General features: G+C 49.4%; 8 protein-coding genes across 8 annotated transcripts; 4 read left to right on the top strand and 4 right to left on the bottom strand.

Annotated features, from left to right (window-relative positions):
* Positions 1–756: 756 nt before the first annotated feature.
* On the top strand, positions 757–1,651 carry N7457_007898 (uncharacterized protein; the record flags this gene model as incomplete). The annotated part of the gene is made up of 2 exons (XM_057178941.1): positions 757–1,218; positions 1,271–1,651. The coding sequence occupies 2 exons, from the start codon at positions 757–759 to the stop codon at positions 1,649–1,651; spliced, it is 843 nt and encodes a 280-aa protein (XP_057027327.1).
* Positions 1,652–2,039: 388 nt separating this feature from the next.
* N7457_007897 (exosome non-catalytic core subunit RRP42) lies at positions 2,040–3,277 on the bottom strand (the record flags this gene model as incomplete). The annotated part of the gene is made up of 2 exons (XM_057178940.1): positions 2,040–2,642; positions 2,735–3,277. The coding sequence occupies 2 exons, from the start codon at positions 3,275–3,277 to the stop codon at positions 2,040–2,042; spliced, it is 1,146 nt and encodes a 381-aa protein (XP_057027326.1).
* A 1,472-nt stretch (positions 3,278–4,749) lies between these two features.
* On the bottom strand, positions 4,750–7,099 carry N7457_007896 (serine/threonine-protein kinase; the record flags this gene model as incomplete). The annotated part of the gene is made up of 2 exons (XM_057178939.1): positions 4,750–6,879; positions 6,935–7,099. 2 exons carry the CDS (start codon positions 7,097–7,099, stop codon positions 4,750–4,752), a joined length of 2,295 nt encoding a protein of 764 aa, XP_057027325.1.
* Positions 7,100–12,233: 5,134 nt separating this feature from the next.
* Positions 12,234–13,239, top strand: N7457_007895 (uncharacterized protein; the record flags this gene model as incomplete). The annotated part of the gene is made up of 5 exons (XM_057178938.1): positions 12,234–12,304; positions 12,436–12,670; positions 12,731–12,892; positions 12,928–13,059; positions 13,126–13,239. 5 exons carry the CDS (start codon positions 12,234–12,236, stop codon positions 13,237–13,239), a joined length of 714 nt encoding a protein of 237 aa, XP_057027324.1.
* Positions 13,240–14,455: 1,216 nt separating this feature from the next.
* On the top strand, positions 14,456–16,523 carry N7457_007894 (uncharacterized protein; the record flags this gene model as incomplete). Its single annotated transcript, XM_057178937.1, has 3 exons — positions 14,456–15,274; positions 15,333–15,435; positions 15,496–16,523. The coding sequence occupies 3 exons, from the start codon at positions 14,456–14,458 to the stop codon at positions 16,521–16,523; spliced, it is 1,950 nt and encodes a 649-aa protein (XP_057027323.1).
* Positions 16,524–16,866: 343 nt separating this feature from the next.
* Positions 16,867–18,073, bottom strand: N7457_007893 (OB-fold domain-containing protein; the record flags this gene model as incomplete). The annotated part of the gene is made up of 2 exons (XM_057178936.1): positions 16,867–17,591; positions 17,941–18,073. 2 exons carry the CDS (start codon positions 18,071–18,073, stop codon positions 16,867–16,869), a joined length of 858 nt encoding a protein of 285 aa, XP_057027322.1.
* Positions 18,074–18,517: 444 nt separating this feature from the next.
* On the bottom strand, positions 18,518–19,192 carry N7457_007892 (putative DRAP deaminase; the record flags this gene model as incomplete). The annotated part of the gene is made up of 1 exon (XM_057178935.1): positions 18,518–19,192. The coding sequence occupies one exon, from the start codon at positions 19,190–19,192 to the stop codon at positions 18,518–18,520; it is 675 nt and encodes a 224-aa protein (XP_057027321.1).
* A 387-nt stretch (positions 19,193–19,579) lies between these two features.
* N7457_007891 (DnaJ domain protein) lies at positions 19,580–20,523 on the top strand (the record flags this gene model as incomplete). The annotated part of the gene is made up of 2 exons (XM_057178934.1): positions 19,580–19,733; positions 19,790–20,523. 2 exons carry the CDS (start codon positions 19,580–19,582, stop codon positions 20,521–20,523), a joined length of 888 nt encoding a protein of 295 aa, XP_057027320.1.
* Between the last annotated feature and the right edge of the window lie 100 nt (positions 20,524–20,623).

Here is a 20,623-nt window from a genome sequence, read left to right as displayed (position 1 = left end):
ATATCTTGCATTCTAACTTGTTCGTGCGCCTGGCAAGGACTGGCCGGGAAGCTGGTACACATGTGTTGTGGCGAAGAACCAGCACCCTTTGGTCCATAGCCCGCCTCATGATCTCATAGCTCATCATCACTTGGGTAGCTCAGAGCATTACTTTAGGTAAATATGGCGGTGGGTTCCTCACACGACTTGCTTCTGCATACGCGCCAATGCACTGAAACATACAATCTTCTTTCACCTATGACCTAGTTGCCCATGGCGATGGGTCATATCTCACATTGCGCGTTCACCCCCTTCCCCCTGGAGAACGGGAGCAACTTCGCGATCCACCGTGGCTTCGAAATGCCTGAACTGTCATTCGCCCAATCTGAGAAGGTGGTCCGATGCTGTGGATCCTGAGGCAGAAACGGTTTATTCTCGACTCTTTCTCGGCAGCAAATGCAGTTTAGCCTGTTGCCGAGGTTGCAGTAGACATGGACAATGACCTTTTCGCTGGGTTTAGTGGAAAGTAGCTGAAACAGTACGGAGTATGGAGTAATTTGTATTACAATCCTATTATTAGACATGATATTCCAATTGATAGCTAGAAAATGCGAGAGAAGATGCCAAGTGATGTGAATATTTCTCACTGTCAGGTGCGTCTCACGTTTTTTCTCCAAAGAGTCCAGAAGGTGCGGTCAACCGGGACCGTCTCGACTCCAAATCGGCTTCCGATGTCCCGAGTCACGTGATATAAAACCTTCTCCAAAAATTGCATCTATGGTTCCACATCTAGATAGTCAGCAAGCTCACTCAGAACCCCTCCTGCGAGAAACAAGCAGAGGAAAAATAAAGGGCCATTTTCAACATGCCCACTCCGATCCCCGGCTTCCTCCTCCCCCGAGGACCCCCTCAGCGCTGACTCTGCGCGCCCTCCAACGCCAAAGCGCGCGACGCAGTTTCACCTCCACCAGCGCCGCATTGAAGAAAGCCAACGCTAGTACTAAGCCCCGCGTCCTCGCCAAACCCGACCGATTCCGCCCACCCTCGCACCCCCAGCGCTATGTAGCCCCATCCCCGAAGAGCGCACCTCCGGGGCAACCCTTCGAGTATGGCCCGCGCACCACCGAGAAAGAGCGCATCCAGCAGACCAAGACGCAGTACCCGAACATGTTCCCGCCTGAGGGGACAGTGATGTTCAAGTTCCTGACGAGCAAGTGGATCCATATCTGGATTGCGATGGTAAGCTACGCTACTTGGCTTCTACGGAATCATTGGACTAATTCATTTACAGAGCGTGCTCATCTCCTGCGCGGGATTCACCTTCACCACAAACTTCAAAGCAACCTCGCCCTTCGCACACCTGCTGCCTTCCTGGTCAGGTCTGTTGACGTCGCCTATCGACACGATCTCGCAGGCGTTCGCGGTCTGGCGTATGCATGTGCAGCACAACTCGATGCGTGTGCGCGAGCAGCGTCATCGCCGTATCGAGGATGCGGAGAAGCGCAAGCAGTATCGTATTGCGCATGGACTTGAGGAGGCGGAGCAGGAGAAGAAGGATGTTGAGATTGATACGCAGTCGCCTGTTGCTGTCGAGGGCAAGGAGGGTACGCCGGAGTTTGTTGATTGGGAGGGAAATAGGAAGCCTGTTAAGAAGTGGTTGGGTATTTGGTGATTTGGCCTATGGTTTGTGTCAACCGATGATATAGCTACATAGGTAGGGCAAGGAGGCCGAGGTGTGTGTGTGTGTGTGTGTGTGTGTGTGTATGTGTGTTATGGCGGGAGGATTCGATGGGTCGTATATGAGCGAGATATGTCTATCTCGACGGAGTTCGACCTCATTGTGTACATTATAAATGGATTTTTGATCCAGCTACGATAGGGGAGTCATTTAATCTCCAATCGATGAACGATGAACGAAAATGATTTATTCAAAAGAAAACAACGCTTTTCTCCAAACTCCTGGAAAGAAGCGACTCGTCATATCAGATATCCAAGTCACAACTTTCGAAATAATGCTGTACTTGATTATTCATACATGGCCACGAGAATCAAAATAAGAATCATTGCACTTCAACTCCCTCAAGGCCCTCAAGAACCTCCTCGCCAACACCTCCCTTGCCGAGAACAGTCTTAACCATACGAGCAATGATACTGCGCTGAATCCCACCTCGGCGGGGCCGCCAGACACCATTGACTTCCTCCTGGCCACCACTTTCCTCGCCAGGCCCAGCTGTAGCACCGAGCATATTCACATTCTCAGAATTGGGGATACCAGGCTGGGTGAGGCGGGAGGGAGGGTCGATAGAGCGGATAGAGAGCAATCTCAAGGTATCAGAATCGTTGCTGCGCGTAATTGAAATGGCCAACACAGCATCTGCGACAGCGATCTCCTCGCGGTTGGGATCGAAGATGACATTTTCGCCAACGGAGATCACGAGCAGCGTTACAGGTGGGCGGACGGGGTGTGATGGTGCAGCAGAGAGAGAAGATTTTTTGTTGGAGCGCGGGTAAAGGTACTCAGCAGCAGCCCAGTCATCATCGAAGAAAGGATCTTCTTCACCTGTAGACTTGAGTTTGGGGAGCTTGGTGTTGAGGAGGGCGAGATGGGTCGTGAGCGAGAGGAGGGGGAGGGGGTATGAGAGTGGCTGGGAGAGAAGCAAGACCTAATATGTCATGTTAGCCGTTAATCCAATCTAATCTGTCGATTCGCAAATCCAAATCCAAACCCAGATTGTTGAGTTGCAAGTGTACTAACATCAATATACAAGCGCCAATGCCACCGCTTGTTAATAACGAGCCTCCCTTTCAATCCACCGGCCATCTCTTTCGATCCGTTCTCATTGGAAACGGAACCAACAAGACTCTCCCGCATCATCTCACTCAAGAACACAGGCAGCGCATCATCGTCCCGGAATCCGGGAATCTCAATCGACATCTGCACCCACTCGCCGTGCCCGGAAACAGCCGCAGAGCCTTGCTCGCCTTCACGGTTCAGTGCGTCGCCGTGCTGCGCCAGACTCCGAGAGTCGAGCGTGTCAGCTGCAAGGACGGTCTTCTCAACTTCGGCTTTCACTCCAACGATCGCTTGTGTGCCATCTGCGAATCCGATGCGCGCACTGCCGTTGGTGCCAGGTAGGATGTTTGTCTCTGCAGAGAGAGGGCGGAACTGTGTGGGAGAACGTCCATCTGGTCGAATTGGGTTCTTAGGCAGGCTGAGGGAGGTATAGAGGTAGGAGAGTTCGGCGGGTGAAAGGTGGGGGACTTGGGAAGCGGAGGAGGCTTGTCTTTGGTTGGACATTTTGGCAGATGAGGTGATAATAATAGATACAGGTAGTTTGTCTCTGTAGTCTGTAATCCCCAGCTGTGATCGGTTGCGCGAGGGTTATGTCGCAGCTATCGGCGGGTGATTCGATTTTGTGTGGTGATCGGCCCGCGATTTGTGAGAACTGCTTGTCGGGGCGCTGGTTGGATGGCTAATGAATTAGTAGCTCAATCTGCAAGCTGCAACCAATCTAGCGTCGACTGATCAAGTAGTGCTGGTAAGCAATTGAGGAGGAAGAAAAAAAAGTTGGTAGAGCAGAGCAGAGCAGTCTCAATCAGGAAATCTTGATGGGTAACGGATGATCATTGTTCCGCTGATATCGGTCCAGTCTTGAGAGGCAATTGGTGCAATGTCCTTCTTTTTCACATTAAATGTGCAAAGTCGGGATAGAGTACCTTCCTCCGGTATACAGTCTCGGAGATATTTCATCTCTCAGCTTAATCTTACGTGTAGTACCTTTTTTTTGGATAGCCCTCGACCTTTGGTTCCTGTACGCTATCTTCCATGGCCGCCCACTTAGGTACACTGGTCTGAAGATTCAATGAGAAATTGAAAGAAACTGACCAAGAAAGCCAGTGATTAATGATATGATTGACGAAGAGCAGACGGTGTAAGGTTGAGCAGATTCATTGCATATGTTGTAGGGTGTATGTATGGGCATGGCACAACGGCCAAAGGCGGAGGTATATTACAAAAGTATAGAGTACTGGATCCAAGCCAGCAGATGAGAGGGGGTGGGGGAGGGGGCAAATGGTACAAGAAAGCGAAGCAGGGGAAGGGCAGTGATGGGGACAGGAGTATGTAAATATATGGATAAATAATGGAAAATGATAGACAAGAAGAATATAGATGGGGATGGCAGTAGCCGGACAATGTACATGTGGGTGCTATATGGGGGGAAGGGGTGAGAGATCAATTAATATAAACAAAAGAAAAAGAGCGCAATATCCATCGAGAATGATGCAGATCCGATATCAGGTTTGTCGGATAAAGAGAGGGTGGGAGGATAACCTTATAAGGTTGGGGGATATGCAGTATAAGATGCGTCTCGCGCATATGGTATCAAATGTCAATGAAAGAAATCACGCCCCTGGAAATGGTAATGAATCACGAAAACGAAAGGACTCCATGAAAAGGACAAAAAGAAACGAGGCCCGGATCCATCTATAAAACAGCCTGTGGGGGTATGAAGTAGGGGAAATGAAAAGTTTGCGGAAGGGCGAACAAGCCAATGCCCATATGTGAAAACCAAAAAAAAAACCCAAAAAAATAGATCAAACACCCTCCGAAATGGCCAGACCTTGTTGAGAAAATAAAGCAATACCAAATCCAAACGCCTTGAGCGAGGTCGCTCGATAGTTGTTCCATTGTTGCGCAATTTCGCCAGACTTTTGTGCTTGTGGCAACTGAAAAATGATGTGATGTGTTCAAAAAAGTGGTTGGATCACTTAGATAAAGTTGGATCCACGAGCGAAGTAGTCAGACTTCTTATTGTGATATTCGGCCTCTTCATAGGGAGGTGTCGGCCAATGACGATTGGCTGCGGGATCAATCTTGTGCATGTTCAACTTGTGAGGTGTCGATTGCTGGCCAAACGCCGCACTTTCCTTGGCTGTTGGTGACGGTGTAGGATAGGGATGCTGCGGTGAATGAGAGTTCGCTGACCGGCGATGCGCAGCATTAAGAGAGTCTGCACTCGTTGACTGGGACTGGGCGAGGCGCCTAGCCGCCTTGCTAGCGGAGTGAAGCACCTCGTCGAGCAACTCATCTTCCTCTTCGGGAGTCTCGTACCGGTGAACCGGGTGTGTAGACATTTGCATAGCACGGCGAGTCCTGCTGGAGATCGGAGCGACGTTGTTGCCGGTTGCTTGTGGCATTGATTGACGTTTAACAGAGTTGCTATCAGCGCCGTTGTGCAAATGCACTGGAACGTTGCCCAGTGTCGATGAGTCCAGTGTGTACTTGACACTTTGAAGAGCCTTGTCCAGCTCACTCAAGTCGGAACCTTGCTTTGGGTCACTGGTAGGTCCATCGAATGCCATGGAGGAACGGTTAGACCAAGGAATACATCCTGCGTTGGCTTCGACGTCATCCGAAGGTGCCGATTGGTTTCGACCAGACAATCTGCGAGCCCGCTTGCGCAGGTGCGAGAAGAAGCTCTCCTTTGTGGTGGGAGTATTGCTTCCGGAGCCATTGAGCATCCTTTCGGCTTCTTGGCGATTGGCATCTGAGTAGTGGTTCCCATTGGAGTTGACGGACAATTGACGCCCGATCTTTGAGCTAGCTGAAGTATTGGAGGACTTGGAGGATTGGCTGTGTGCCACAGTAGCATTTGCCTGGGCAGTGACGGAGTTGGAGAGGGGGGAGACAGGGCGAATAGAAGGAAGAATTGGCATAGGCGCACCGTTTGCCCAGGTGGCCCTTTTAGCGTTCACGGGACGCGGCTTGACAGGCTGGATCTCAGGCACAGTGACCTGGGTAACCGGGGTTGGCCGAGCAGGAGTCTCCTCAACAGTAGGTGCAGGGCTGTCTGAACGAACGATTAATGATCGCCGGAACCACGAGGGCTTGGATGACAATGTAGGAGAGTCACCAGGGGTAAGAGTTGGGGACTTGAAGCTCTTCTCGGACTGCTTACGACCGAGCAGTCGGGACGAGGTGGAGGACTTAGGCCGCACAGGATCAACTGCATCGGCAAAGTACTCGTGGTTCAACGCCTGGGTCGAGGTGGGACGGTTCTTGGGATCCCACATGAGACACCATGTGACAAACTCGCTAAATGCGGCAGGCCACATAGGGGGCTGAAGTACAGATTCCATTGCGTGGGGTGCCATCTTGGGGAATGTGAAACCCAACTTGTGGGCTAGGCGTGATCCTTCACGCCATTCACCTCCACCAATCTTTGCACCTGACTTGCTGTACCAGTTTCCTGGACTGCCCATGATCTCACACACACGCCAGACCTGATCAACTTCATTGCCTCCGGGGAATAAGGGCTTCAAGGTAGCGATTTCAACTGCCATAGCGCCCATTGCCCACATATCGACTGGAGCAGAATATTCTCCGGCTCGTAGAAGCACCTCAGGTGCGCGGTACCAGCGGGTAGAGACATATGTTGTGTATGGTTGTTTGGAGTGAGTCTCACGTGCAAGACCGAAGTCGGCGATCTTGACCGTGTAGACAGGAGGAGTAGAAGGGGGAGTAACAAGGTTAGAGTAGCGGCTAAATGCGGAGTCGTTGGGGGCGGAAGTTGACACCAGGATGTTCTCGGGCTTGATGTCGCGGTGGAAGAAGTCGTGTGCATGTATGTGATCTAGACCCGATAAGATCTGGTAGAGAATGCTCTTGACATGCTTGCCTTCAAAATATTTGTGATCACGGGCCTTCATCAACTGATATAGGTTGCCGTCCATGTATTCCATGCAGATGTGAAGCTTGCGGGAGTGAGGGTCGAGGAAGATGTCGAGGGCAGGGACGAGGTGAGGGTGAATTGGTAATGTTCGGAGGAAAATGACCTCTCGTAGGTCCAGACAAGGACCCAATGAATCGAATGTCTTCTTCATTGTTTTGATCGCAACCTAACCCAATGAGTCAGCGAGACTGCAGCACACCGCTAATCCTGCCATTCCATACCATGGTTCCTCTCCGGGCGATATGGGCACCGGCGGTCCGTACACGAGCAACGGCAACACTACCGAAGCTTCCATCGCCAATCTCCTTGATCACTTCGAATCGGTCCTCGAGGCTTGCCATGGAGCCATGTGACCCACGAGGGGGAGTATCGTATGTGACGGTCATGGTGATGTCTCTTCAGGTCTGCCAGCAGATTGAAGAGGAATGTGGCGGGAGGGGGTCTGATGAGAGGGGGTTTCAGGTCAGCTTCGACATTCTCGGAATATCAGATCAGATGTCCTTACTATTATGTAGAGGGGGGAGGGGAATATTTCGTAGGTTGCCCCAGGTGAATGTGTATGTTTATGGGAGATCAATTGCAACAGGTGATCATGTCCGAGATTCAGTGCGAGCTAGAGGATTGATTTCCCATTGACGAAAAGTAAGGAGTGACGAGGCAGTTGGAGGGGGAGCGACGGTGGTCATGTAGTGGGCGATCTGGAAGGAGTGAGGACCGGGCACGATGCAATAAAAAGAAAATCAGAATCCAGAATAGGAGGAGACCCGTCCTGGTGGAAACTGGAGGGATCGGAGGACCGAGGGTGAGCCCCTGACGCGGTGACAGCTTGAGCTCCTAGACGGGGCCGTGGAGACGGTAAATTAACGACTTTAGGTCGTTGCAGATCAGTCCACCGTGGCGAAATACGGCCAAAGAATGAGGTCACTGGGAGAATGGGATCGAGGAGCCCTGAGTGTATATAAGAATGTCCGTGTATACGAGAAAAAGAGAACAAAAGAATCAGAGAAAGGGAATCAAAGAAGATGAAAAGAGACATCGCACGCATAAAGCGCATAGAGGGGTCTGGGTATAATGAGGTCCAATACGGGGAGTACTGTGTACGGAAATCGCAATACTAGGCGAAAAAAAGAAAAAATAAACTAATTTTCAAAATGCCCCCAAATTAAATCCAGATCCACGCATTACAACCAATCAGCACCTCCCAATTGACGGGTTCCTCCCGTCTCATCCAATGGGACCTTCCGAGTGGAAACGGGTACCTTATTTTACCGTACAAGTCCCCGAGCTAAAACATTTGCTTCTTTTTTGAGGAAAAATGAAATCAGAGAAAAAGAAAGAGAAAAAAAAAGAAACGAAAATATGTCTCTGTCATTAATTAAAATCTCATATATTACATATTACACATGATATCTACGACATAGATCTTAAATTATTGCACAATATCATTCTTCTCGATATGTTCAGCGTGTATTTATCATCTGACCGCTGTGGATGCACGGCGCCTAATAATTGGGGAGGTTGGGCATACAATAATTGTGTGCAGCCTGTGATCGTTGCCCACGCAGCCCTAGTCTGCACTGTTTGGAGAGTCTCGGAAGGGGTTGGGCCGTGTTGGTAATTTATTATGACTCGAGCACTAGAATTGGCCGCCTTCAAACCGTTCCCGAGACTATCATCTGCGATCCTCTGGATATACAGACAAAGACATCTGGTCTCGAGTCCGATGTACTCCTACAAAAGTACGGAGTACGGAGTACACACTAACCCACTCTATGACCCCATCTTTGTACGAGTCACTTCCAGCGGAGACGTACCCAGCTTTCTCCGTAGATGTACCAGATGTAGGCAAGATGTACTCCGTACTACCGCAGGCACAGCTCGCAGACTGAGAACAGCAAGGAGGATCCTCTTCCAAGGTTGCTCGCTAATCTCACGTCTGGTTATGTCATGTCCTACCTTCGGCTTTCTGTTCTCTACCAGTCGCAATCCTGCACGAATCATTCAAAACACCGACAGTCTTATTCGGCAGCTAACGGGCCATCCTTGTTTCTTACCTAGTATCTCACATATGGAGTACTCCATACTCCGTATATAAGACAGTATACCTACGGAGTAGTTGATGTTGGCCTGTCAACTTTTTCCGGTATTGACCGGACATGTCGTGCCTCACTTTCCCGCCACCCGATCTCCTGATGTATCCGGGCTTTGAAGAGGAGATGTATCTCGCTGTCTTTTTTCTGACTGATCCTCCGAGGGGATGGGCCAATCATATATTGGGGCAGGAGCCTGGCATTGCCATGTGGGAGAAAATTAATAAACTAGGTTCCCGGGTGGATGGAGAGGTTCACGGAACAGAAAGGCAGGTGAACTTAAGCCGTGGTGGGCTAAGGGTTGCATATGACGGGTTCTTTTTCGCTCTCTTTGTTCCAAAGTATGCGGTCTGGGCCCGTATGCTGGCGTATGCTGGGGAGATCAATATGGCTGGTATCTTCCGCATCCAATTGGGAACAGCGTAGGATTCATGTCCCTGCTTGCCCTTTGTTGTTTGTCCCGCTCAAAAAGACTCACCGTTAATGTCTGTTGCCATGGATGCCGGACATGTTGACGTATTGAGATTAGATCGATTTACACCGATGTATCAAGAACGGAGTACGGTATAGTTATACAACATAGTGTACTCCAATCAAAAGAATGACTGTAAAATCATAACAGAACATAGTCAATTTGCGGGAAGTCTTCTACCGCGCCATCCCGGTTTCTCCACTGAGGACCAAGGCCAAGCGACGTTCGCGGTCCCGAGAACACAGACGTGGAAAACCATACGGAGTAGAGGCGATCACCAATCAATGGAGCCCGAGTCTGAGGGTAAAGAGAGGTAATTACCTGCAGGACGCGGGATAGAATGCACCTGTCAGATGAACGAACCCTGGGGCAACCGTTATGGCCCGCAAGGATCCCAGATTATTGCATCCACGGCTGATTTGATACTGGATTGACCAGTATATTATGATGTTGACAGCTCCAGAGGACTCATAAGCCTTCTCCAGCCCCATCTATCCATAACATCCATTGTTTCAATTCTCGGCATTCATTCCCTATCGGATCTTTGAAGAATAGATGTGTCTGTGTGGAAAGCACGCAAATCCTCCGAGGGCCGGACCGAGGAGAAACCAAGGTTCAAAACACTCTGTGGGCCATCTTCAGTCGCATGGTATCTCCATTCCTCCAGACCGCTGCACACCATATTTGGGGCTAACCATTCGGGAAAGCAAAACAATGGGGGAGAGACGCGACGTGGAGTGCTTGTACACACCGCGTACGGAGTACGATATACACAGAATACCAAAAAGAGACGATACTCCGCAGACCATTCCCACTGGATCCCACATACGATGCGTGAATCGTTATGATTCGTGGCGCAGTGGAACCAGGAACTCCGCGTATCAGACTCCCACCAATAATCGCCGGCCAAAGATCGGTAGTGCGATGGAGTCTATGCGCCAACAATGTCATTGGCTCCAACCCCAGAAACAGCCCACTTAATTCATTTGTTGTGGGTTTCGACCATTCAGACTCCTTTCGTCCCTCACAAACGCCTAGTGACGCACCGTCGATTCGGGGGACTACGGAAGTCTCCACCGTGGGCCTCGTCCAGGCCCGTCCCTACTACCCGCGGAGGGCCGCGATAGGGGGAGAATCGTGATGTCGCCACTTGGTCAACAAACTATTTATTTCCCAAACTGTCGGGAAGGCGCCGTCATGTTCTTTTGGCCTTCGAGAAGGCAGTTCCTGATGATGTGACCGTCAGATATCCATTATATCTCAACGTTTCCCGAATGACTATCTTGCCTTGGAATGGGGTCATGCTTGCATGGACCTCAGACCCCAAAAAGCGAGAATATTTCGGAGAGGGGCGAATGAGCCTTGGCCAATCTTTTGCCTCATTGCGCCCCCGAACAGCCCCCTTCTCTGGAGAGCTAGATCACAAGCAATGAACAATCCAAAGGATGTTCGTTCCGCACTCCCAAAGGCCTGGCAAATTATGGAGTACTCAAATTAGAGATTCGGATTTACATTGGTGAAGACCGTCGAACTTTCTACAACATACGAAGTACACTATCTTCAATACTACGCCACCTTGGCCCACACCAAACGCCGAGAATTGATGTCAATTTCCAGAACCCATGGAAGCCATGGGAAGAACATCCCCTTGATTGTTAGGAATGTCAGATCGAAACAGTGGATTATCTCATTCTTCGCACGAGGGGGCCTCAATTAGATTAGAGTGTCGGTCTTTGGTTGCTTTCATTAAAGTGGTTCCACCGTCACTCCAGTAACCCTTACATTTTAACTCCCATCGATATGAAGCCTTTGCGTATCGGGAAGGTGTCTCCAGCACAATCACCCCAATTCACAGTCTGCTAATTGCATATTTACATACTCGGTACTCGGTACTCCGTATGGAGTATGTAGTTACCTAGCACTAGCCCTTAATATACTTAGTGTAATGCAATGGCTGTGTCGCTTACTGCATGTCATAGTTTCTCTTTGCGAAGCCTGACTCCGCCGGTATATTTAGATCGTCAGCTCAAAGATGCCTGATGCCTGACGTACGGAATACTTTCGCAATGCATTATGAAATAATTAATGCCCCTCTTTTCTGTTATGCCCAAAATGGGTCTGGCTGTCTATCATTTCCAGTTAGCTTCTCCCGGAACGTGCGACAGAAATCTCCGGCTGGTTGGTTTTTAAACTAGCCCCTGTTGAAGGGAGATATTGCCCCTAACCATGCAAAGGCTATCAGCCGTGCAGCTAATTGGGGATCATGCTCCGCTTGTTCTAAGGCTTTCTGGAAGGAAAACTAGCGTGGCCTCAAATGTCGGTGTATTGAGGTGATCCTCTTGAAATGTGCCTTTTTTGCCGGTCTCGCCAAGGTCAGTTTGATATCTTCCTTAGGCACCACGGAATAAGCTCGGTGTATGGAGTATAGCGGTGGCATCCATTCATATTATCGTGTTTGCTTTTTGCCTAGTATTTCTGGGCGTCAATTGATTGATAACGTTTTGATCATTTGCTTTCTCTGCACGGTGTCTGCACATGTATCCATATCTATACCCTATTCTGCTCGCTTCTCTTTTATATCTACTTCAGAGATGATGGTAATATAATCACAGATTGACCTAAGCTCATTACCTTCGTTCTCTGGAATCATCTTTCTCTACGGCGTGTCTTCCTGACGATCCCCATTAAACCAGTGAAGCCAGATGAAATGACAAAGGCGGCCGCGTGATGTGAGAGCGAATCCGAGGTGATCGAAATCGCCGGCGCAAAACCCTCACTTTTGGCAAGAGCAATCCACGCAGCTTCCGCATCTTGCTCTTGCAAATATAAATCCAACTGTTTACCTTCCTTCTTCCTTCTTCCTTTCTTCTTTCATCATCTCTAGCCTTCTTGTGCCGGATCTCTCACCCGAATCTACTGCCTTTCTAGACCTTTGATCTTACAGTCGCCAATTTGACCATGCCTCAGAGAAGAAGACGGTCTTTTATGAATTCGTATACGCGGGGCTACACACCACAAATGAGAGAAGCGTCTGTAAACTGATCCAAAACCAGGTTCGGAAGAATTTGCTAACAGAGTCTTGATAGTCTGGACCGAATGCCCATCCCCAACGAGTCAGTATTCTTATACTACCAGGACCTTCATTTACTCACTTTCACAGGATCAAATGTTGTGTATGCAAGCGGCGTCGCCCGAAGTCCCAGTACTCGAACAACCAGCTCAACTATCTTCGCCAGGCAATGTTTGAAATTGGCTACAGCCACGTTCACAATCAATCAGTCGCCAAGTGCGGCCCCTGTGCCAATGCCCAGGTCTGTGAAGAGATGTGCCATCGTTGCGGCCACTATCGTGCCATCGATCAGTTTGCCAGGAATCAGCGCAGTCGCGAGAGCCCGGTAAGTCTCTTCGAAACGAGAAATCTGGTTGTTCCTAACACTAGATGTGGTTTGATACAGATTTGCCAGCCTTGCATGAACTACCAGCTCTCTCTTGATCCAAACGATCAACCTCTTGCAATTGAAGCTGCTCACGATGAAGACGAGGACGAAGAGCCCAATGCTGGATCTATAACTTATTCTGATTCTGGTTCTATGAGCCAGCTGGAGGGACAGAGCTCGGTAAGTGGTTGCAACTCTTATCTACGATGGACAAGTATGGGATACTTATGCTTTCTTTAACAACGAAGTGGAGCGTCAATGGAAGCTCCGAGAATGCCCTCGTCCTGCGCGATGATTCTGCTGGCCTTGAGATTACAGGAAATACGAGTGGCTTCGCCAGAGTCAAGGTAAGTGATTCCATTAACAGAGCTCCTATTTCTCCTGAGACAGATATCTTATGAACTCTCGTATAGGCCCACCGTTCTCATCAGACACCTGTTCCTGAGCCTGAACCTGCCCCAGGATGGGCCCCTGGTACTCGGAAGGCTGATGACGGCAAACCGTTCAGAGGAGCACGGTTCCTCTAATCCTCTGCGGCCCCACACATGTGCTTTTTCTACAAACAACTTCATGGTATGATCGACGATTCCCCACAGTTTGGCTTTCATTCAGTGCCTGCTATTGCTATTGCAGTGTATCTGCGTTCTTCATTCTCGGCTTACTTGACTTCTAGCTGCAGACTGCTTTTTTCTTTTTTCTTTTTGCTTTTTTTTCTGTCCTTTCCTCTTTAGCAATTTTAGGCGAGGAGTCGATTTGGCCTTTCCAGGCTTATGCCTTGTGTCCTTTTACGGGCAATGAGAACGCTTCTAACTACGGCCGACTTGAGTCCACGTCTGATACACATGCAGCCTTGCTTTTCTAGTTAAGGCTGTCTTTGGTGGGTTCCTAGGGTTATTTTTTTATCCAGTTCTAGACAACTCCACTCCAGGTTGACATCTTTCCTTGTGAAGCTCAACCCGATTCCATGGTCATGACATCAGTGGTTCCGTTGGCCCCCACAACTAAAAATAGACTACCAGTTGCAGTCATACTTAAGGCGTTCTACCTATCCTCAGTATGGAGTAGATGGGAAGGCTTGAGGAAGAAACCAGACGTGGGCTTGCATTCGGGTCTTTGATACTAATCCCTGTCAGCTTTTTTCGGATAATGATATCAAATCAACGCGGGGAAGTGTGTAGGACATGCAGCCCTGAACAATATATAGACAAGCCACCATATCTTTTTAGTCTCCTGATCAGAATTCTGATTGTCGATTTCTAGCTGACATTTAGTAATGACATAGCTTGCTCTTCAGCAAAAGGGTTCTCCGTAGCTCTGATAGGCGCGAAGAGAAAGTGTAACGCACCCTTCGCATGGAAGATGCATTGAAGATAGACTGACGATCGTGACACTCCAGCTCAGGCTAGCAATATGACAGAATATCTGTGGGACTCTAATATATTAAAGGGCTAATATTTAAAAGACCTACCACATAATGTGACGTCGAGGGAGTACGAAGAGAAGGGATTCGAAGCCGTCTCGTTGGTCACGATGCGATCGCCACAACGTTTCACTTGCCTCCCCACCACCAGCAAATCCCACACAATTTATTCGTAATTCGTCATTTCAGTTTCTTCTTCCTAGGACTCCTTCAAATCCTCGGCCGAAACTGTTTATCTGCAACAAGGAGCTGGCTGACCCGTCTTTGTTTGACGAGCCCTACATTGCAACGCAACCCGTGTATCTAAAACTTCCGAAATCTGTATGGACTATGATGCGAATTACGCCAACAATACGTATCAAGCAGGAGATATGAGCCCAAATCCAAACAAAGGGCATGGGTATTCACCCAGCCCTCCATATTCATCCTACCATGAGATGGACCATCTCAATATGCGGCAGCCGCAGGTGCCGCAAACCGGTTCGCCAGCCTCAGATTTGAATGCAGAGCCATACATCTACCCGCAGCCCCAGCGACCATCCAGCACGAATACTGGAAACTTCGATGATGCAGTGAATTCTGCTGTTCATAACAGTGGGCCCACAGGATATCTGACCCCAGAAGTCCTGTCGCAAATCACCGCAACGGTCATTCAACAGCTCAAAACAACGGGGCTGGACAACCTACAAGGATCTAGTGCGCCCCCGCCCCGCTCGCAGTCGCAGCAGCCATCATGGCAAACAGATTCCTACCTGCAGGGGCTAGTGAATCAGTCTCCGCCTATTGAGCCCCCGCAGCGAAGCAGTTCAATACCCCCGCCCAGTTCATTCTCTGACAATACCCATGCCGGAAGTTTCCCGCCATACGTCCCCTCTGGATTCGCCAGTGATGGCCCTCCCGATCTGAAACCGACTCCGTGTCCCTCTGCAGATACTGCCAGTGTGGGTAGTAGTTCTTTTTCAAGTCAGAGCAGTGAACACAGCCAATACAGTTCCCATAAACCCGAGCGTCCGAGACCTCCGGACCGGGAGGCCACTGTTGTGGAGATGACCACCTTTGAGCGATATTGGGGGAAATTGTTTGAAGATGGCAAGGCTACAAAAAGGCTTGGTCAATTCTTGCGGGGCATCGCAGTTCATCTAGTAAGTGGCTGTCTTCCGTTAATACCATATACTTAGGATGAATGGCTGATTTGAGTAGATTGAGGATTATCCGCCTGGAAACACTATTGTCATTCCTCCTTATAAGATGCAAAAGTTCTATCGCGATACACATTGCCCAAATGATCCTTATCTATGGCAAGGTTTGTAGTTTGGTCGATTCTAATCTTTGTATCGCATATTCTGACATGATATATTTCTAGATATCTTCGACGACAAGACATCCTCACTTTCTCGATTGTTCCGCGAAATCAGTGTCGAGCATCATCTAATCCAGAACGATTTGAAAGCACGCCCAGATACCCCCGGCCTAACACCCAAAGGCTTCGAGACATGGGCCACATTATTGATACTCGCCAATCCAGAGCGGGAATACCAGCGACTCCAGAAAGCCGTCCGAGATATGCCAATCAACAATCCGGATGACAGGAAAGAGCGTTTCCCCAAAGAGATCCCCCGCCGTCTTTTCCCACAAATCTCCAATATAGAAATCAGAGAAGACCTGGAGAACCGCATGATGGTACACTGCGGCGTCGATATGCCCTATATCACAGACGAAGAACGCAACCAGGCCAGCCGACCGGGCCGATCTTCAACCTCAACGGCTTCACCAACAGAACGAACGCATTCATACGAGCGAGGCCGCCCCCGGCCCCCTGCGCCAAGCTCACCATCAACACGAACAAAACCCAGACCCGTCTCCATGGTCACAGACGACGAAGAAGAGGAACCCATCCGCTCAGTCCCCATCGAGCGCGAGCGCAAGCCCTACAGCGCCAATCCAGGCGGCGGAAAAGTGTACGATGAATCTGGTTCGAGTCGCACCCACGCGGCCTCCATCTCAACATCCCGGCCTTCAGACTCTGCCTACAAAGACAACGATCCTCCAATCCATCGCATGTCCGAGTCCTATGACCGCGGTTCGCACTACCCACGCTCGGGATCGGGTGCTTCTCTTGACCAGCGGTTGCCGCACAACTTCCGCACCGCCTCGCGGAATATGAACTCCCCTGGTGAATATAGGCGCTCGGAAAATGATATCCTTGGCCGCGATGCGCCGCGATACGCGGGGCTGTCGGCTCATGATTTACACTATACCGAGTCGCCTACTTTCAATCGGTCTGATGATGATGGGCGTAGGTATCGCCGTGGCAGTCATGATAGTTGGGTTGACGATGATTATTATCGTGGTGTGGGACCTGGGCATGGATTTGATAAATATTATGGCTGACCTCGGGAGTTGGCTTGTACGTCTGTTTTTATGTTAGTCAACTCCCTCTGCTCTCCCTTAATCGTCAGCTTGACTCCGATTATGACGCTGATTGTTTTCAAGCTCGGCGTTTTATATGAAGATACCCCCTCTTACTGGGGGGACATGATTGACGATACGTCATGATCAACGCTTTGTTTCGAATGAACGTGATATTTAATACATCAATGACAATGGCAAAAGTTGTAATGTATACTTAATTTTGATAAAATTGTTGGCACACGTAAAACACCAGGAAAACACAACACCAACGCTATGCAAATTGTATCGAAACTGCTTAACCCCATCAACTCATGTCGTCCTGCTACCCAAACCCGAACTTCCTCATAACTCTCTCCCCATCCTCCCGCAAAGCTCTAAGCTCCTTCTCCCTCTCTTTCTCCTCACGCTCATATCGATGCGCAATAGCCCTAGCATGCCTTTCCTCCCGCTCAACCCTTTTCCGCGCCACCCTCTCCGCCCGCCTCTTATCCTCCAACAAGCGCTCATCCCCCCTCTCAGCATCCAGACGCAGCGCCTCAACCTCCTCATCACTCAGCACCCACGGCACAGACAGCACCTCAATCAAAAACCGCAACCGGTCATCCAAGAACCGCATTTCAGCATTCGTATCACCAACCAACCAAAACCTCTCCAGATTCAACTGCATGCGCGAGCGGAACATTGATAAAGTCCCCTTTATCCGAACCACTGTTCCAGGCTGGAGAGCAGAGATATCAATCTCGTCGCGATCTTTTGAAGTGATATGTACAATTTTTGTGAAGCCAGTTGTTGGCGCTGTGAGGGAGAATCCGATCCACGCAGGAAGTTCTGGATCTGGCTTTTGATCTGTGATGTCTTCCTGGATTTCTTCGTCTTTTTTTGCGTCCTTTGGCGCGGTCTTTTGCATGACGGCTATGTCGATGGTTGCGCCGCTGCTGTCGTCTAGTGTTAAGAGTGTGCGCCGCGTGATCTCAGTTCGTGCAACTATCACGCCTACTAGGCTGACGAACTGGATTGGGTGGTTATTGTAGAAAAACAAGTTTTGGCCTGTGGGGGTTGGTTAGTTATATCCTTGTTCCCAAAACATATAGATCGCCTTGGCTGGATTTTGGACGAGACGGGTAAACCGGGGGATAGAAAGACAGGGTATGTTTGGATATCCTGAAAAAGGATAGTATTGTTTGGACAAGAGCATAGGTAACAAGTAGCAGCAAAAGCAAGTATAAATGATATGCGGAAGATACCAAAGTAACTTCTTCACGAACGCCTCTTTTTTCGAGTTCCGCGCTAGAGAACCCGAGGATAGACACAAGCGCATTAGGCACGTCGATCTCCAACCAAAGAAATGATGACAGGTCAAATGGGGGAAAGATGGGATCCAAAAAGAACAACTAACCAAAAAAGTTACTCGATCTTTGGAGACGGTGCACATCGGCTGCACCCATTTTCACCCAGGTAAAGTGCGTTGGCGATGCTTTGAAGCAGAACGCGGGGTAGAAAGTGAGATTCTCATTGTCGGATGTTGCCATTGCGTCATCTTTGATCTTGATGCGTTATTGCTTTGGAGATATCGAAATTGAAGTCAGAGTTGCATGATGGACTGGTTGAGACTACGCGTTGAAAGTCGGACTGGTGTCACGTGGTTGTATATAAATTGGCGGGCGCTTTCCTATCGAGTTGCGTTGAACTTGTTTCAGGGAAATATCTACCTTGTTGTTGGATTAGTTTGTGCTTCTTATTTCTGGGTTTACTCTCATATAACAGTATAACTCGAGCAAAAAAGTGGCATGGAGCATGTTGTAGGGATGCACTTCAGCAATCCTCTAATACAAGGCTGTGCCTTAATATTGCTCATTACTGCTGAGTCGCATGAGGAATATGACCCAGCTAATAGCGAGATCAAACGCTTAATTAGTGGTTTCTGTCTTTGTGTCATTACTTTGGAAAAATCTCCATATCGTGTCCCACATTTCTTATACAAAGATTTGTGTTTCCCCCTCCATCATTCTCTTTAGCGGATTCCTCTGTCTCTGCTGCTGCCCCTCCCCAGAGGTTCTATCAGCATTAGCCTCCTTTCCCTTCAACGCAGCATTGACCTCTTCCTCCCCATTCTCATGTCCCGCAAAAGCAACCGTCAAAATTTCCCTTTCCAACCCACCAACATGCTCCCACTCAATGCCGGCCTTCGTCAACATCTGACACCCCTCTGACTCGCCAACAAAAGTACCAGGTTCTTTAACACCAAAATACACCTTATGTATTCCCTCCCGACCACCCTCCCTCGTCTGCGTAATGCGCTGCACACACGGCGCATTCCCAGACAGCCGCTTTCCACACGGCTCCATAGTCACGTACATGACGAGTTTTCGGCCAGGCTCAACGGGCAGCACTTCGCCAACTTGCTCGTCAGTCACTTTGTGCACCGCGGCGTAGTTGGAGAAGCAGCATTGCTCGGCGTGTGTGTTGCCCGCTAGTTCCATTGTATAGCCCGTTGAGAGGATCCGATCATCTGTGAAGTTGGCATCGTTGTCTTTGCGAGAGAGAAGAAGTGCGCCAACTCGGAAATTGGTTGGTCTTGGAGGTGATTGTTCGGCGAGGGAAAGGCATTGTTTTAGGTAAGGGAGGTGAGGGGAGGTGTTTGTCGTCATGGTGAGTGATGTTAAAGGCGATTGTTTTGTTTTGCGTTTGTGTTGGAGGACGTGTGGAAGAGTTCTCTGGGATGCAGTCCTGTTAAGATTGGAGCCAGATAGTCTCTGCTACTTTCCGACTTCAAAGAGAATGAAGTGGCGGGGTCTGATGCGCCTGGAGTCTTGAAAGTGGGTTGCTATGAAAGGCGGGGAGAGGTAGCAAAATGACGAAATGGCTCCGTCGCGTCCAAATCGCGTTCCGTACGCCTGCCCGTGTCGTTGCCACATTTATTTTCTTTTGTCGATTGGATCCTTATTCTGTTTGATATATCTGAATTGAACCCAGTCTTTTCGCTTGTTTCTCGTCCAATCCCAAAAAAAAGCCAGCCCGGTCATCAAAATTCCACCATGGCGAAAAACGCCAAAGCCGAAAACCATGCCTCAGATGCAGAAATGCCGTCCGTCGAGGAAGACCTCTACAAAGTGTTGGGCATTGCATCTGATGCCACCCCAGAAGCAATCAAAACTGCATACAAAAAGAGCGCTCTGCGAAACCATCCTGGTATGCGATCTTCCACCGCAGGCCCGAATTCATACAAGACACTAACCTCCAAACAGACAAAGTGAGCGAAGATGCTCGCGCAGAAGCAAACGCCAAGTTCCAGCGTATCGCACTGGCATATGGTGTTCTATCCGATGCGCGTCGACGAAGCGTGTACGATCGCACGGGCAGCACGGACGAAGCCTTTGGCGAAGATGGCGACTTCAACTGGATGGACTTCTACCGCGAACAACTATCGGCAATGCTGGACTCGCGCGCGATCTCGGACTTCCAGAAGAAATACCAGCACTCGGACGAGGAGAAGAAGGATCTGCTTGCTGCATATGAGACGCACGAGGGCAACATGGATGCTATCTATGATACCGTGATGCTGTCCAATGTGCTCGATGATGACGAACGTTTCCGGGCTATAATTGACCAGGCCATTGCCGACGAGGAAGTTGAGGACTTTGAGCGATACTCCAAGGAGTCGGAGAAGAAGAAACAGCAGCGTGTGAAAAAGGCTCAGAAGGAGGCTCGGGAGGCGGAGAAGTTGGGGAAGGAGATAGAGGATAAGAAGAAGAAGAAAGCTTCGAAGGGGTCGAAGGCTGCGGCCAACGAGGATGATCTTCTAGCTATTATAACCAAGCGTCAACAGGATCGGGGTGCAGGTTTCCTTGCTCGTTTGGAGGAGAAGTATGCGCAGCCTGGCAAAAAGCGTGGTGTGGATGATGAGCCTCCTGAGGAAGCATTTGCTGCTGTCGGGGCACGGAAGGCCACGAAGCCCAAGTCGAAGAGGGCTAAGGCTTGATTCGGAGACTTTGGGTCCAACTGTTCTTGCATTCATGTGTCATGTCCAAGCGTTTATCATTAAGGTAGGTTTAACTGTTCTATAGGAGTTTTGTTATTGC

This window comes from Penicillium paradoxum, assembly GCF_028828445.1.
Source record: "Penicillium paradoxum strain IBT 22861 chromosome Unknown utg000007l_segment0_segment0, whole genome shotgun sequence".
NCBI classification, from domain to species: Eukaryota; Fungi; Ascomycota; class Eurotiomycetes; order Eurotiales; family Aspergillaceae; genus Penicillium; species Penicillium paradoxum.
Note: the sequence above shows the minus strand (reverse complement) of the source record. Positions and strands in the feature narration are given on the sequence as shown.